The sequence below is a fragment of the Pterocles gutturalis genome, unplaced genomic scaffold, assembly GCF_000699245.1.
Source record: "Pterocles gutturalis isolate BGI_N339 unplaced genomic scaffold, ASM69924v1 scaffold23236, whole genome shotgun sequence".
In the NCBI taxonomy this organism is placed as follows: domain Eukaryota; kingdom Metazoa; phylum Chordata; class Aves; order Pterocliformes; family Pteroclidae; genus Pterocles; species Pterocles gutturalis.
In genome coordinates, this window is record NW_010106123.1 from 79,451 (window position 1) to 96,350 (window position 16,900).

Below are 16,900 nucleotides of genomic sequence, written 5' to 3' on the forward strand. Positions count from 1 at the left end.
GGTATGGGAAATATTTTTTTTTTATTCTGTATTAAATCTTTTTACTAATTTCTTCAAAAAACTCAAAGGTAGCCAAGCTTGTCTACCGCCAAAGTCAATATAGTTATGCCTTACATTGCTAGAGGGAATTTTAATGGGAAAAAAAAAATCACTAGGAAAAATTTGCAGTAGGAACAGGTAGGTCAGCTGACTCACCAACTTAGCCAAGCATCACTACTATGTGAAGCTTTGATTTGGAATGTCTAAAATTAATGTGTTTAGAGAAATATTCAAAAGCAATATATCTACATGTGGATCTGCAACGTTAAAATTGTCTTCTATTAGTGGAGACTGTTCTCTGGATTTTAAGTAAAATTACAGAAAATATTCTAACATCTTGAATATTTGGATATGAAAAATATGATGGCAAGGGTGGTAAATCATCTTATCCAACTTTAGCTTTTTTAATGCTCAGATGTGCAAGTTGAGATATTTTCAGGGCTACTTCACTGTACCTGCAGGAAATAGACAGTCTCTAGAAGTCTCTAGTCTAGTGTCTCTAGAAAAGAATTCACCACAGTCAGATAAATACATCTGGATTGGACTCCTGTCGAGGGAACATAGACAACAGATTCTAAGGTTAATGGCAGGGCTGTGATCTCATTGCAATTATGGAGGCATGGTGGGATAGCTCCCATGACTGGAATGCCATCATGGATGGCTGTGTGATTTTTAGGAAAGACAGGCCAGGAAGGCAAGGTGGTGGAATTGCTCTTTAGGTGAGAGAGCAACTGGAATGTATTGAGCTGTGCCTAGGGGGGGGATGAAAAGTGAGTTGAGAGCTTAAGGGTAAGGATTAAAGGGCAGGCAAACATGGGTGACACTGTTGTGAGTGTTTACTACAAGCCACTAGACCAGCAAGAGGAAGCCGATGAGGCCTTCTACAGACAGCTGGGAGCAGCCTCCTGATCACAGGCCCTGGTTCTCATGGAGGACTTTAACCACATCAATATCTGCTGGAAAGACAACACAGCTAGGCACAAATAGTCCAGGAGGTTCCTGCAGAACACTGATGATAACTTTTTGACACAGGTGATGGAGGAGCCAACAAGGAGAGGTGGGATGCTGGACTTTGTATTAACAAACAAAGAAGGACTGGTTGGAGATGTGAAGTTTGGGGGCAGCCTTGGCTGCAGTGACCGTGAGATGGTGGAGTTCAGGATCCTGCAAGGAGGAAGCAGGGCAATAAGCAGGATTGCAGCCCTGGACTTCACGAAAGCAAACTTTGGCCTCTTCAGGGACCTACTTGGAGGAATCCCATCGGTTAGGGCCCTAGAGAGAAGGGAGGTCCAAGAGAGCTGGTTAATATTCAAACATCACTTCCTCCAAGCTCAAGATCAGTGCATCCCAATGAGTAAGAACTCAAGCAAAGCAGGCAGGAGACCTGCATGGATGAGCAAGGAGCTTCTGGCAAAACTCAAACTGAAGAAGGAAGTACACAGGATGTGGAAAAGGGGAGAGGCCACTTGAGAGGAATCTAGGAACGTCAGAGTATGTAGGGATGCAACAAAAAAGGCTGAAGTTCATTTGGAATTAAATCTGGCAAGGGATGTTAAGGACAAGAAGGGCTTCTTCAAATACATCAGCAGCAAAAGGAAGACTAAAGAAAATGTGGGCCAGACCTGCTGTTGAGTGGGGTGGGTGCCCTGGTGACGAAGGATACAGAGAAGGCAGAGATACTGAATGCTGCCTTTGCTTCAGTCTTTACTGCTAAGGCCAGCCCTCAGAAATCCCAGATCCTGGAGACAAGAGAAAGTCTCGAGAGAGGAAGACTTTCCCTTGACAGAAGAGGATCGGGTTAGAGTTTGTCTGGCAAACTTGACACCCACAAATCCATGGGCCCTGATGGAATGCACCCATGAGCGCTGAGGGAGTTGGTGGATGTTATTACTAGACCACTCCTCATCATCTTTGAAAGGTCACGGAGAACAGCAGAGGTACCTGAGGACAGGAAGAAAGCAAATGTCACTCCAGTCTTCAAAAAGGTCAAGAAGGAGGACCCAGGAAACTACAGAGCTGTCAGCCTCACCTCCATCCCTAGTAAGGTAGTGGAACAGGTCATCCCAGATGTCATCTCAAAGCATGTGGAGGAAAAGAAGGTGATCAGGAGTAGTCAGCATGGATTTACCAAGGGGAGATCATGCTTAACTAATCTGATAGCATTGTATGATAGAATGACTGTCTGGGTAGATGAGGGGAGAGCAGTGGATGTTGTCTACGTTGACTTTATCAGGGCTTTCGTCTTTGTCTCCCATAACATCCCCATAGGTAAGCTAAGGAAGTGTGGGTTAGATGAATGGGCAGTGAGGTGGATTGAGAACTGGATGAATGTCAGAGTTCAGAGGGTTGTGAACAGCAGTGTAGAATCTAGTTGGAGGCCAGTGGTGTCCTTCAGGGGTCAATACTGGGTCCTATATTGTTCAACTTATTCATCAGTGACCTGGATGAAGGGACAGAGTGCACCCGCAGCAAGTTTTCTGATGATACAAAGCTGGGAGGAGTGGCTGATACATCAGAAGGTTGTGTGCCATTCAGAGAGACCTGGATAGGCTGGAGAGTTGGGTAGAGAGGAAGCTCATGAAGTTCAAGAGGGGCAAGTGCAGGGAGGAATAACCCTGTATACCAGTACAGGTTGGGGGTTCACCTTCTGGAAAGCAGGTCTGCGGAGAAGAACCTGGGAGTCCTGGTGGAAAACGAGTTAACCATGAGCCAGCAATGTGCCCTTGTGGTCAAGAAGGCCAATGGTATCCTGGGCTGCATTAGGAAGAGTGTTGCCAGCAGGCTGAGGGAGGTGATCCTTCCCCTCTACTCAGCACTGGTGAGGCCTCATCTGGAGAACTGTGTCCAATTCTGGGCTCCCCAGTACAAGAAAGACATGGCACTACTGGAGAGAGTCCAGCAGAGGGCTACAAAGATGATTAGGAGACTGGAGCATCTCTCTTATGAGCTCCAGGCTGTTTAGCCTGGAGAAGAGAAGACTGAGAAGGGATCTCATCAAAGTATATAAAAAGCTAAAGGAAGGGTGTCAAGAGGATGAGGCCAGACTATTTTCAGTGGTGCCCAGTGACAGGACAAGAGGCAATGGGCACAAACTGAAATACAGGAAACTTCATCTGAATATGAGGAAAAACTACTTCACGTGAGGGTGCCAGAGCACTGGAACAGGTTGCCCAGAAGGGCTGTGGAATCTCCTCCCCTGGAGATATTAAAAACCCGGCCTGAACACAATACTGTGCAAGGTGCTCTAGATGACCCTGCTTGAACAGGGAGGCTGGAGTAGATCATCTCCAGAGGTCCCTTCCAACCTCAACCATTCTGTGATTCTGTGGTTCTGTAGTTGAGCTGTGTGCTCAGAAGGCCTTTTGATGTTCAAAACCACAAGGAGCAAGAAAGAAAACGGAAAAAAGTGTAACAACAGAGAAAGCATAATTTTAACTTTATTGTCCAAAGAATGAAAACTAAAGAGGATATAATTTAATCTTCATATTTAGTAGGGTTGTTAGCACCCACACGCAATTATTTCAATTTCTGAAAAGAAGATCACAGTGGGCCTATTATACCTTCCAGTAGTACTCAGCTTATCTTCCCACTCTGAAACTGCTCTCAAGTTAGTAAAGTTTGTTTACATTTAGACTACCTTTTCACAGAATCACCAAAATTATAACATAGGGTTTCTTTTGATTTATGAGAAATAATATGTCAAGACAGCTTGTATATTACAAGAAATAGCTAGGTAGGAAAAAGAAACTGAATATTTTTTTAAAAATATGCCTGTTCTTCAAAACCTGTGGTAATATCATGTCTTCTCAAAAATTTTATTGCTGAAAGCTTTGACACCAGAGCAGCTCAATTCTATTTAGGTAACATCACTTAGGAAACCAGTGGTTTGAAATAATATATATTTGGGTAATCACTACCAAAAAAAATGGCAGATAAATAAGCCATGAACCAGCAATTTTACACCAAGAATTTAAAAAAGTTTTGTATTTTGGCAAACTTACTGAATAACATTAAATTGTGGGGTAAAAAATGAACCTGGAGCTTTTATTTCTTTCAAAATCTCATGCAAATAACTTATAGTATCAAAGTAATGTCAACAATACTTGGCCTAAGGAGATGGCTTTATGTAAACATGCAAACTGAAGCAAATACATCCCTTGTTTAATAAATCTTTAGTTTCCATTAAGACACATGGAAGAAACTTGGCATGGTATGTCTAGCAAGTGTCCTAAGAATCATGAGAGTTTATTCTTGTAATAAACAGGGCACTGGAACACTAATTCTTTGGACCCAATCAGGAATTCAGATTTCAGAGAAACTGAAGACATCTTCCCTATCCTACTACAAAATTCATGTCACCTACCTTTTGTGCTGTTGATTTACTTGGGTTAGTACCATTTGCTGAAAATACAGGATTGTTCTGAGAGTTATTGAACATCAATAGCTCATCCTTAGAATCTGCAATCTAAAAAAGATAAGAAAATGGTGATATTTTAGTTATTCACAGCAGGCATTATCTTTCAATTTGCCAAATTTTTAAGTCTTTATTTTATTTTAATGTAGTTTCTGTGCAATGCAATGCATAAACAAATATCCAAAGAACGATTAAAATATCTTTACTTTTGAGTGCATTTTAGGAGATGGGAGATAAAGAGAGAGATTTCACATCAACTATTATCAGAGGAAGATTAAACATACATTTCCGGAGCAATGCTATGCAGTGGATCTTAAGAACAGTTTCCCATTAAATTTTATGCAGCCCCAGGAACATCTCAGAAAGGAATGATCCTTTTCTCTTTCTCCTGTTGTGTTTCTTCCCTACTATATTCTATCAAACCTTGTGACCATGCAATAGCAGATAAGAGTCTGATCAGCCTTCTGTCCTCACTGAAAACTGGGTATTTTAGCCTGGGGCAAGCTGATCCAATTCAACTTTGCCACTGCAAAAGTACTCAATCCCAACATAAGAGAGGCAACGGAACATATTTGAGTGAAAGGGCAAATTAGAGAGTAGAAGTACTTATTTTGATGCCAGCCTGAAATTACACCACACAAAGAAAACATGCAACAGCACCCTTACTTCTGTAAGGCTCTACTAGGCAGCTAGGGAATTAACAACAGAAATTCCAGTCATGGATGGTTCCACCCATGGTGAGGAAATTGAACAAAAGACAGTGACATCTATCTCCTTCCGTATCTAACCCGTATTTCCTTTAATTGTCAACAATAAGCAATTATATTTTACATGTTATTAAACACAATTTTAAGTTGGCTACCATTTCTTTAAGCACATCCCATTCTTTCAAGGATAAATAAGGTAAATCCCTGGTAACTGACTTGTGATTATCTTGCCAGCTTGGTGCCTGTGACTCATGCAAGTACTGTAAATACATTAAAAAAACCAACCCAAAACAAAACACCATAATAAAGGATTTCATTAAATAGGTTGAAGAGTCTTCCCAAACACCATATTTCTTATTTTAATAAAAACTTGGTAGACTTGTAAGAATAAACAGAATACTTAATAAAGCAAAACTAATGGAACTGCTGTTCAGGGATATCCTAGAGCACAGCCTAACTGGACAATAGACTAACAATGTCTTTATCTGTGTTTCAAAAGATATGGAACAGCTGCTCCAGTGTGAACACAGCCTACTGTCACAGAAAAACAATAAATAGCTACAGCTACAGGAAGAGCTGGATGCTTTTCACGTAAAAGGAAAAATAAGAGAGATCCACGGCTCCACCCTCTGCCCAAGCAGGCCTCCCATAATGAACCATAACCCATTCCAGAACAGAACTTAGCCCCCAACCTACGAGCCTTGCAAGCATCCTTCACCCTCTTCCGCCACTGTTAAAGAAAAATAATTAGGCCAACCCATTCCTTCTTGCTTGGGGCAGCAAAACTGCATTTTGCCTACACAGCAGAGCAGCAGTCCTGTGATGGCTAACGGGATTACATTAAAGAAACCAAATGTGCAATGCATATTAGGAAAAACTTTCTATGTCTTTAAGACGACAAACAGTTTCCCAGTGGAAGCAGTGATAGCATGAAGGATTACATGGGGAAAAATAATGCAGAGAAGGCTATTGTTGCTAGCATTTATGAACTCACAAATTTCAGCCCCCGCTACAAAATCTCTACAAGAAAAAATAGTGAAGGTGTTATTTAAAATAATGTATATTAAACCAGAACACTTACCCTCAAATGTATAATTTATTAGTTGACTTTGGCTTATTCCCAAATAATTTAATAATTTTCTTCAGTTCAAGCAGTGCTTGTAAATTAAATATTTATTTTAAGCACGTAGCAAACAACTGCATATGGTAATGACATAAATTATTTAAAAACCTTGTGTTTACCTTGCTTATATCAGGCTCAGATTTGCTGGAACACATACTTTGAAGTTCCTGCACAAGATCCACTTCATCATCAGAACCAAGGGACAGCCTTTCCTCCAGATTTAACATTCTCAATTGATCCTTCTCTGAAGATCTGGTTAAAAAATAAAAAAAAACACCACAAAAAACTGAGAGAGCAATTAAAAGTAAGCTATTATACAGAATTTAAAAATAAATATTATACACAGCTGAAAAATAGTAATTTCTTTACAAATGACCTTTACTACCACAAATGGAAAGAATATAACATCTAATTAAGTTGCAGCAATAGTTGTCAATAGTTGTTATATCATAATAGAACTTCTTCAAATTATTCTCTCCATTCTGAAATTCTAACAAAGGATTCTTCCTACTATTATCTTCAAAGATTCCCCTCTTTTTAAGATGGAGCAATCAATTTTATTCCACTCTCCTTTTTGGACTTAACAAACACTTAAAAAGAACCTTGCATACTGGAAGCATAAATATTCTATGCTCTCCATGCCTGTGAATCTGGTAGAACCAAGGTTTCAGATTGAAGTGAAGTCTCAAGTGCAGTTCCCTCTGGCTAATTCATATACTTTCTTACAGAAACTCTGTATCATTTAGACTAAAGTGCATGTACTATACCATTTTGAATTGCCATTCTGTAAGCTAAAAGAGCCAGAGGAGTTTTTAAAATATAATGCCAGGTGAGAAAAGCATATGGTTGGCTTTTCACGGCACAGTCGGTGTTACATAATATTCTTAAGTCATAGACTATTCTGTTACATAAAAAGACATGTAGTCCTTCAAGGTTTGAATGACAGAAATGGATTCTAAAATTATACTGTAGCACAAAAATTTTATTTTCTCTCAGAAATGAAAATTAAAAAGGATTCCTTTCTTCAGATGTAGAACCAAAACATTACTGTATACAAACTCTTCGTCTATTCACTATAATGTGGCTGGCTTAAAACACAATTTTATCGTCTTTATTGTTTGCTAAGTTTTACAAATACCAGAAATTAAAACTTACTTTGTGGTGAGAGAAGCTCTTTTCTTACAGTTTGGTTGCAACATAGTCTTAGATTTTATACCTGCACAAAAGAGAGATTGACTTAGTGTGTTATCATGTGCATTGATTTATTTACTCTAAAATCTGTGATAAACAGGGAAAATGTGTTCCCATTTACTAGATAATTATATTAACAGAGTCTGTCAAAGGTCAGAATATATCCCTTGAAACTGTTCAGAGTAGCATTAGGAACTGTTCAGAGTAGCATTAGGAACTGCTAAAATGGCAAATGGAGCATGAGTTGCCCAAAGTTTTGCGGAAGATGGAACACAGGTTTCTGTGTGAGTTAGTTGAACCACTCTGGTTCTCTCTAAGAGAAATCACTTGTCAACAGTAAAAGATTTAAGTTTGATTTATTTAAGTAAAATCAAACAAATTACCCTTACTTGGAATCAGGAACAACATTAGATTCTGATAGTCAGAAATGGAAGGCTACTAAAATTAAATTAATGATCCCATTTTTTACTTATATTCACAGATATTAACTGGACCCCAAGAACATTCTCAGGTACAAGATGCAGTATCATCCTATACCAGAGGGATTAGGTAAATTCACAATTCAGAGAACTAGCAAGCAAAATCAGGACACTAGAGATGCAGTTCAGAAAAAGCAAACTTCTTTCTGAACAGGAGCTGAAGAAATGAATAGCTCAATTTAACATTACAAAGTACCAGCCATCACATAATTCAGTCTTTTATATATGAGGTAATTGAGGCTAGAATCTTACTGTTTCTAAAGTGTGTGTGTGTAAGCCTCTTTCTCTCTAAATCCCTTGCTAACTCTTCTCTCTGAAGGAGTTACCTTCATTTTCTGAAAGCAAAATAAGTAATTTGATTTTGTCCTCTAGAAGTTTTCCTGTTCGATATTGTATTCCGTTATGGTATTCCCAAGTTTTCCTTCTAGACAGATGTGTACTTTTAAAAGAATGAGATGTCACTTCTGCACATATCCAGCCATTATCCCTGTGTAGTAAAGTGCTTGATAGATGGCTTATGATCTTGAGGTGAAAAGACATTTCAAAAGCGTAAGCAACCAATATAACTTTCACATTCATACACACGCACAGATGTGGTCATATAAAGCCTTCTTTGTCAAGCAGCATACTGAAAATGATGTGGAAACTCCTTGAAAACTTTACAGTATCTGTGACTACACTGAATTTTTTACATTTATGGTTTGCAATAGAAGTGAAAATAAAACAAAAATCTTCAGTTTAAAGCCAAAGATCTCTTCCTTCCACTACAGGGCTTCTAGATTATTCTACTCAACTTATCTAATTGAACAAGGGATGCAGGATCTGAGGATGCATCCATTCATTTATTTTTACTTGGATTCAGACAATAGAAATTATTGTAGTGAAGCTATAAAGTACGTGTAAAAAAACCCAACAAGGTATACTGTAAGTTAGGTGCAGAACAATCAAGTAATGAAGCTTTCTTTCATCCAGTATTGAGGAAGACAAGGATAGAGCATCATTGCATGCAATATGAGCTGGAACTGCTCAATCTTCCACCACCTGACCCAAAGCCTACCTCGTTACTGGACAACAGGAAGAGCATTAGAACAAACAAACAAACAAAAAAAATTAATGAGGATACCTCACAATCATAAATAAATAATTGTGAGGGGGGGAAGTATACAATTTTTTACTGGTAAACATAAACATGAGTGTAATTTAATTGAGAATTTTTAATTAATGATGTAGAATGAAAGTTAGATTCATATGCAGCTTAAGCCTCCACACCTTGTTTCATAGCGGAAAATAGAAAGCTTTACCTTCAGTATTTGTCTCCTGCTTATTCCATGACTGGGAGGATAAATGGCCTGACTTTTTGCGAGGACTTGTGCTCACTTTTCTCCAAGAAGCATTCTCACCTTTTTTCTTACTACAAGTTTTGTAGCTTGAAACCACAGATAAAGGAAAATTTCCTCCCTTAAAATCTGCTATGTAATTATCTAGCTCTGAAACAAAAATAGAATAATGTTAACATGAATTGACTGTTGCAAATGGTTCCTTGACTACCATATACAAGTACTTAGCTTAGTGACTGTAAATGCTTTTAACTGCACACCTCCCATCATAACTACAGTTATGCTGTGGAAGTTTAAAAAAAAGGAATCCAACAGTTAAAAGCCCCGCTTTGGCAACGTACAACTACCTGCCTTTCAGACTGTTCACTGTTACCTGTTCTGGGTAGAGGACAGCCATGCAAAACAGCTTTATTTAGCAAGATACTGAGAGCAGCTTTAACAACAGCCTGTTGGCCTTGGCTAGGAGTTTTTTTGGCTATTTCTTGTCCTGGTACAGAAGGTCTTTTCACAGAGGCTCTGGAGAGTATTGCTTCTTGAACTCTGGGAGCTATCACAGCATTCCATAACTTGGACATCCACCTGTAGGCACACAGAAAAAATCCCTTAACTTCAGAGACAATTATTAAAACCCAAGATTTTATGCTTTGGGTAACATAACAGATTTTGCATTTTCAGGAAGCACATGTATTTTGGACATCCTATTGTACTCCATTTCAGAGAGGAACTGATTTTATTTAAGGTAGGATTTATTTGTTTGTTTAACATTAAATTACTTGACCTAACTTTTTTTCAGGTTGCTTTTTACCATCTGATGCTTTTCCTCCTTCAGATAAAAACTATAAAACGTCCTTTTCAATTTAAGGCTAAAAGAATGTCCTAGAAAGATGTGTGTTCATGTATATGTATATATATATACACACACACACACACATGTATATATATATAAATATCCTGTTTCACCTTTGCCAGTGCATGGAGAAGTTTCCATGCTTGCAGGTGTCCATTCATAGCCTATTTGCTGCCAGCGTGGGAAAAAGGAAGTATTCAGTTATGATTGCACCCTTTCCAGTATTCTTCCATTTCCAAACTTGTACAGTTTACAAGATCTTTCTATTCATACAGCTGCCTTGCTCTCACTTTCCTTTTGTTTATTTGATCTATGGTGAACTGTGTTTCTAGGATGCCGTGGATTTTCCAAATTGTCTGGTTTAGAGACTGAGTCTGATTATAAAAATTTGATTCAAAGGGACATGGTTCTTCTGCGTCTCTTGCTTTTCTAAGAGAAAAATATTACATTGTCTTAGCACAGAAGTGAAAAATTTGTATTAGGAAATAAATAAATTCTATTTCTTACAGCTTATAGTTCTCAAGGGATAAAGGAGTTTCAGGCTTAAGGCTCAGTTCACATCTATAACAGACACTGAGATAATCTTTTTTTAGATCAAATCCAACTCTTTTTTTCCCCCTTATACACTCTTGTGGGAGGAAAATGGTAAGATTGAGAGTCAGAGGGTTTATATTAAAGGTCTATAAGAAATGATAGGCTGTAATGCTGTGTTTCAGCTTTGCAGAAATACATTCAAAAAAGTGAAGGTTAAAAAGTCTGTTTGACTTAAATGAACTTTTTTTTTTTTGTATAGTGATACACAGAAGCCATCCTATTATGCAGAAGATTATAACGATTTGGCTTTTTCCCTTTTTTTTTTTTTTTTGAAAGTTAGAATGTATGAATCATTTGATAGATGTATTTTTAGTTAGTTATGAAGGATAAGATTGAGTTTTTATGATATATAACCATGCTATAAAGTGCTGGTATAAGCTTGAGAAAAGTTATATTACTTGGAAAAATAATTAGTACAGTTGTTAAAATAAGATGTAAAATGCGTATTGCAGATGTTCCTTGAAGCTTCCTTAGCATAGTGTTATAGATACCATTCCATATAGATACAGTCGTCTTCTGCTAGCTGAGTTAAGCTACCAAAATAAGCAATTACTTTCATTTTAGTAAAAAAGAATTCTCTCTCTCCATTTCTGCCTACGTAAGCTTTTGACATGCTGCAATCCTGCTAGTATAAAAGGTCAGAAATCAACACTGCGAAGATAAAATTAATTGAGCCCATTGTAATCTAACAGTTAACAACTGATAGGCTGTCCAATGCCATCCTCTCTAAATAAAATTCCAAACTGGTGTTTAAATTCAGTCTTGTGTTTGCGCTCATCTTGAACAAGTCCCCAGTTCTTTGGTATAGCTGATTCTTTGGAAAGGTACATCATCCTCCCAACCCCTGAAAATGAGCTGTAAAGTGAAACTTTCCTGTTGGAACATCATCTTTAATTCCCTAGATCAAAAACAAGAAAAAAATGTAGCTAAAATTTTCCTCATTTATTCACTCTACTCTCCAAAACCCGTGGAGCTACCTGAAACAGCTCACAGCAGGAAACGGTTTCCTGTCACACCTTCTCTCTCCCTTCCCAGCTGTCTGTTTCTACCACTTGCCTCATGCTAGCACTTAGCCCACAACAAACCCAGTTTGTAGATAGCTGTCTGCTGCCTTAATGAATTGAACCGACTCAGTGAAGCTTTAATAAATGCAAAAAGCAGCAGAATAGCACAGTGGAGAGGAGGGGCAAGAGGACAGGAGGGGTTAATTAAATTGAAATAACAGCAACCAGTGAGCTGCCAATTAAAGCTAATTATTGCTAGTTATATGACCACACTGTTAGCCATCATGCTGCTAAACGAAAAGCATCCAGTAAGTGCTCACTGAGGCTGTGCTTTTTAATTGTTTATTAGTGGACAAAAAACACATTAAAATGAGGAATTGGATGGCATATTGCTACTATAAAGACATTTTGGGGTTGTGCTCAAAATAAAGCATTGTGAATCCAGTCAAAGTTACTTAGGAGAAATCCAAACTCAGAAATGCATAATTAAAGTATCTAAAGAATAGTTTTTCTGTCCTCTACTCATACCATTACAATAAATAAATGATTAAGAAATTTCAGAGGACACGGTTCAAGAGGGAGACAGGAGATAGACACATGGTATACTTTATTCTTTTTTTATTTCACATCACCCATAAAATTTCAAGTCAATGCTACATCCCCATTTAGACTTTGATAATTACTCTGGATATTAGATAATCTGTCCTTTTAGAAAAGGAAAATAAACAAGCAAAATGTATCAAGATCTGCAGACAGAACAAAAGATGAGAAAGGCAGTGCATACGCTAACCAAAGGACTCCAGAAGACAGGTCAGCAGAAACTAGTACAAGAGAGAAAAGACAGAGAGGGAACAGAAGTGGCAGTTCAGGAGAACGTTACAAAGCAGGGTGAGAAAAGTAATGTTGCATCTCCAAAAGCCAATATTATTATTTGAATTCTGAATAACTTTGAAACTTAATTAAGGGCTCATTACCTTTCTAATATAGCCAAGCAACATCTTAGCATGAAATTAATCTATTTTAAAATTCTAAAACTATTTCTTTTATCACTTGCTAGCGTTTACAGAGAAGTTCGAATGTGAGCAGATATTAATACAACTGTAGGCAAGAAAATAAATTTTCATCCTTATTTCTCATTACTGGACATAGAATCATAGAATCATTAAGGTTGGAAAAGACCTCAAGGATCATCAAGTCCAACCATCAGCCCACACCACCTAACTCACTAAGCCATGTCCCTAAGCACCACATCTACACATTTCTTGAACACCTCCAGGGATGGTGTCTCCACCACTTCCCTGGGCAGCCTGTTCCAATGCCTGATCACTCTTTCAGTGAAGACATTTTTTCTACTATCTAGCCTAAACCTCCCCTGACATCTAACCATATGAGTAGCTAAATGTATATATCTGCCTTATTTACTAAGCTAATACATCTGTGAAATTGTATATATGTTTAAAAATTATATCAGATATTTAAAAAGAGTGAGAAATCATATAAAATTCATAAAAATATAAAAATTCAAAAGGAAACTTTACCAACTTTTCAAGCTTAGAATACTTGAATCTTATTTTGGTCTGTTCACTGATGAACAGCTTTCTTTACAGTGTCATCCTGAAATGCAGAACAAAACCTTTAAAGGGCTAAGCAATATTAGCCATTCCAGTTCAAGTAATATTTTGCGACCCCGTGCCAGAAAACAACTAAAAAATCACAAGACTGACTTTCAACCAGTGTTAGACACCCAGTTTCTGATTGTGTCCTTCATAATTGCCCTTTTAGTAATTAAATATCAAACAAAAGTTTAAAACTTACAATAACTTCTGCTAAAATACTTTAAAGGTTGCTGAGTCAGATGGGTTTTGGGAGAAACTTAACTACTACGTTTGTAATAAGTATCTAGTTGGCCCTGAACAGTGTCAAACAGGAAACAGAAGTCTTACTTCACTGTTGCTTGGCCATGCCCTGGCACCACAGGACAAGAGAAGAAATGTTTTGGCCCCATAAGTGCTTCAGGTGCTCCCAGACGTGATAAACAAGAGTTCAGCTGGTGCCAAACAGCAAGAATCCAGTCTATGATCTTGCACACAGGATCACATGGAGGAGGTAGTTTGCCTCTGAACTGCAGAGAGAAAAGATGTTTGACATGACATAAGACCTCTACTGCAAACACTTTCCTTGAAACCCCAAGAAGTCGTGGGGTTTTTTTTTTTCCTGGTATATCGCTATTACAAAAATAATGAACAGACAAAAACTGGTCAAACCTTTTTATGGAGCATACTGAAGTCTTGTTGTATGAAAACTTATTTCCCCAACTATACTTTAAAAGATATCTTCTTATCAATAAATTGCCATGCCTCTACTTCCTCGTGGGAAACTGAGACACAGATTTGGCAGCAGTGTTTTTTCTATGGTGTTTAGGATTACAAGAGATACCTACCATATCCTATGCAATGTATATTATATAAATAAGGCATATAAAAGAACATACAATCACACTGAACAGGAGTGTCTGATCCAGGCATGTTCTCAGTGGATTTCCATATTGATTTGAGATTTAGTAGCAATGAAGAAAGGATGTCTTCCTCTAAGACTTACATTTTCAGTATGCCTTGTTAAAGGCAAATTATTTGGTGCCAGAAAAATCTTCTAATTAATCTGACTCCAAATTCCAGTCTTCATCATCCTAATCCTAGGATTATCCTCTGGAACAGTTTGAATTAAAGGAAGCATTAAAAGACACACTAGGGATAGTATTTGCCAACACTGAAATCAGAGCTTCTTGACAGAGTCTACAGGTGAACAATATGAAGTTAATGCAGAAAAACATTTAAACTGTTTCCATATATCCTAATAGTCCAAAAGAAGGGGAAAAGAGCTTTTCATTTGAAAACATGAATACTGAGGCACAAACAAGGTATCAGAACACAAAGCAAGGGTGTTTGAAATACTCTTTGATTCACAAAATGAATGTGCTTTTACTTTCCCTTAGATTTTTATAACAGATTAATCTCTCTTCTATTTTTAACTTTAGAATCAACTATTTTAAACCCCACATCAACTGGCATTTGAGTTTTCATATGGCACACGTATGTATTAAAAAAACAAATGCACTAGCACACTGGGCGTTTTTATTCATTATTTAATTAGGGAAGATACAGGAAGACACATGGCTTTTTTCCTCCAAATAGCCACCATCTGCATATATGCTTTAGAGTAAATAAACTTAATGAGTTTACTACCCAAATTCTGTTCCACTTCAGTCAGAGGTAGGAACCGATCACATTTTTAAACTCTAATCTATGAGATTAAAGATTGTTTTTAAGCCTAAACAAGATAGCCTGAAAATGGCTTCTATTACATGATACTGTAAATTCTGGTAGCCAAAGCAGTTTGTCAGAATAAGTTTGATGCAGCCTTTGTCTGTGAACAAGTCAGAATACCACTGCATCTGCATTTGTCTGCATTGCTGTATTTCTTGGCCTTGTGCTCAACTTCGCTTTGATCTTGGATGATCTAAGATCAAAGTGTTTCTGTTCTTTTATAAAGGGGCTTAAATCACTAGATATTCTCCAGTGTAGGCTTGAGAATACAATCTTTCTCCTCAAGAGGATGGAGGAGAATTCTGCCTCATACTTTTATTGCACTGTAATCTGGCCAATACCTCATTCTGGCTTTATAGTGTATCTGCAAGATACAGACAGCTTCAACCAACCTACCTGCTTGCCTACAGTCAATTGCTGCCCTCCCCATCCCTTGAAAGGATTCTGGAAACCATTCATACCCTCAACCAGACAACTACTCATAGTGGTTCCAGCTTACTACGGCTGTAGGAACTAAAAGATTTAAAGCACATGTGGAAAAAAGGAAACATTGTTTCATGCAGAAAAAAATAGTTATAAATAACTGTCCACCTGAAAAAAAATAATCTAAGAAAATTAATCTATGAAGAGTTTCACTGATGAAACACATCAGTGTGTTCATGTGTTCACATGATTGGTTTCTTATATTCTGCATTTCTGGTTTTGCTATTAAAGAATACCTAAGAACATTTCTAAATTTCCTCATTATCATAACTGAAATGTTCTGTTACCACGTTTCCTCTTTAGGAGCTCTTTGAATCAGTAAGCTTTTATAGATGAGAACTGTAGCACAGGGTACAGGAGATGACATCCCCAAGGAAAAATTAAGATATGTACGGCTGAACACTCAGAACTGACAGTAGGTCTGTTGTCCCAGACCAGGACTCTTTACTACTGATATTTTTTTCTCTTCCTAGAACAATCTCCCTTTTTAAGCCTGTTCAAAACTCTGCTGCCAAGATTATCTTCCTTTGCAGCTGTTTCAATTAAACTCCTCCTCCCAATGTCTAACACTGCCTGACTGTCTGCAACAGCTGCTATCACACAGGAATGGTTTTATTCCAAATAACTTTAAAAATTCCACAGTTCTGCTTTTGCCTATATCTTCTTTTTTTTTTTTTTTTTTTTTTTTTACATTTCCCATCCTCCATTTATTTATTCATGTTAAAACAGACTTCCCATCTTTATCCTCTTTTGGAGTTTTGTTGCAGCTTCAGCAGGCCCATTGGCTCAAAACAACTTCCGTACTGATATATTTTCAACCCTCTTTCCTCTTTGATTTGAAAATCATGAAAACTGCTTTTGCTGCTTAAAACTTAGACAATACCCACAGGACATTTAACAATCTTATTTTAAATACATAGAATACATTCTTTGAGAAAGGGATTTTACGTTTGCTAAACAGATTCTTACTATCATGCTCACACAGAAGATTAAGAAAAAAGGATGTTCCATACAGTGGATAAACAAGTATCCACAGTATCATTATTTGCAGCCAAACCGTGTGCTTATGCTCTTCGGCCATGGACACACACCTTCCTGTATGAGGCCGTCCTATACGAGGCCAAACACAACTTACAGAGAGACAGCCTGTACGTTCCCAGAAATGAATGTTTTTTTTTCCTGAACCAACTTAGTTCTGCTCAGCGTTTGACATTACTGTCGTATATATTTCACAGACCTGGTGATGAACAAAACTGCTGAAGCTCATTCAGGTTCTTACCTTGTTTATAACTTTTCTTCTTAAAAACCTTTGAAGCAAGCCACGCATTGGTTCCCCGTCCCACCTGAGTTGAACCCAAC

The 16,900-nt window shown here is 37.7% G+C and overlaps 1 protein-coding gene across 1 annotated transcript in view; it reads right to left on the minus strand.

The window, feature by feature from the left end:
* CTTNBP2 (cortactin binding protein 2) overlaps positions 1-16,900 on the minus strand; it is a 75,634-nt gene that overhangs the window by 2,173 nt on the left and 56,561 nt on the right. The window contains 7 exon segments of the mRNA XM_010087677.1: positions 4,403-4,504; positions 6,403-6,535; positions 7,439-7,499; positions 9,255-9,440; positions 9,664-9,869; positions 13,679-13,857; positions 16,821-16,900. The exon segment at positions 16,821-16,900 is cut by the window's right edge and continues 13 nt beyond it. Coding sequence (XP_010085979.1) covers positions 4,403-4,504; positions 6,403-6,535; positions 7,439-7,499; positions 9,255-9,440; positions 9,664-9,869; positions 13,679-13,857; positions 16,821-16,900 — 947 coding nt within the window.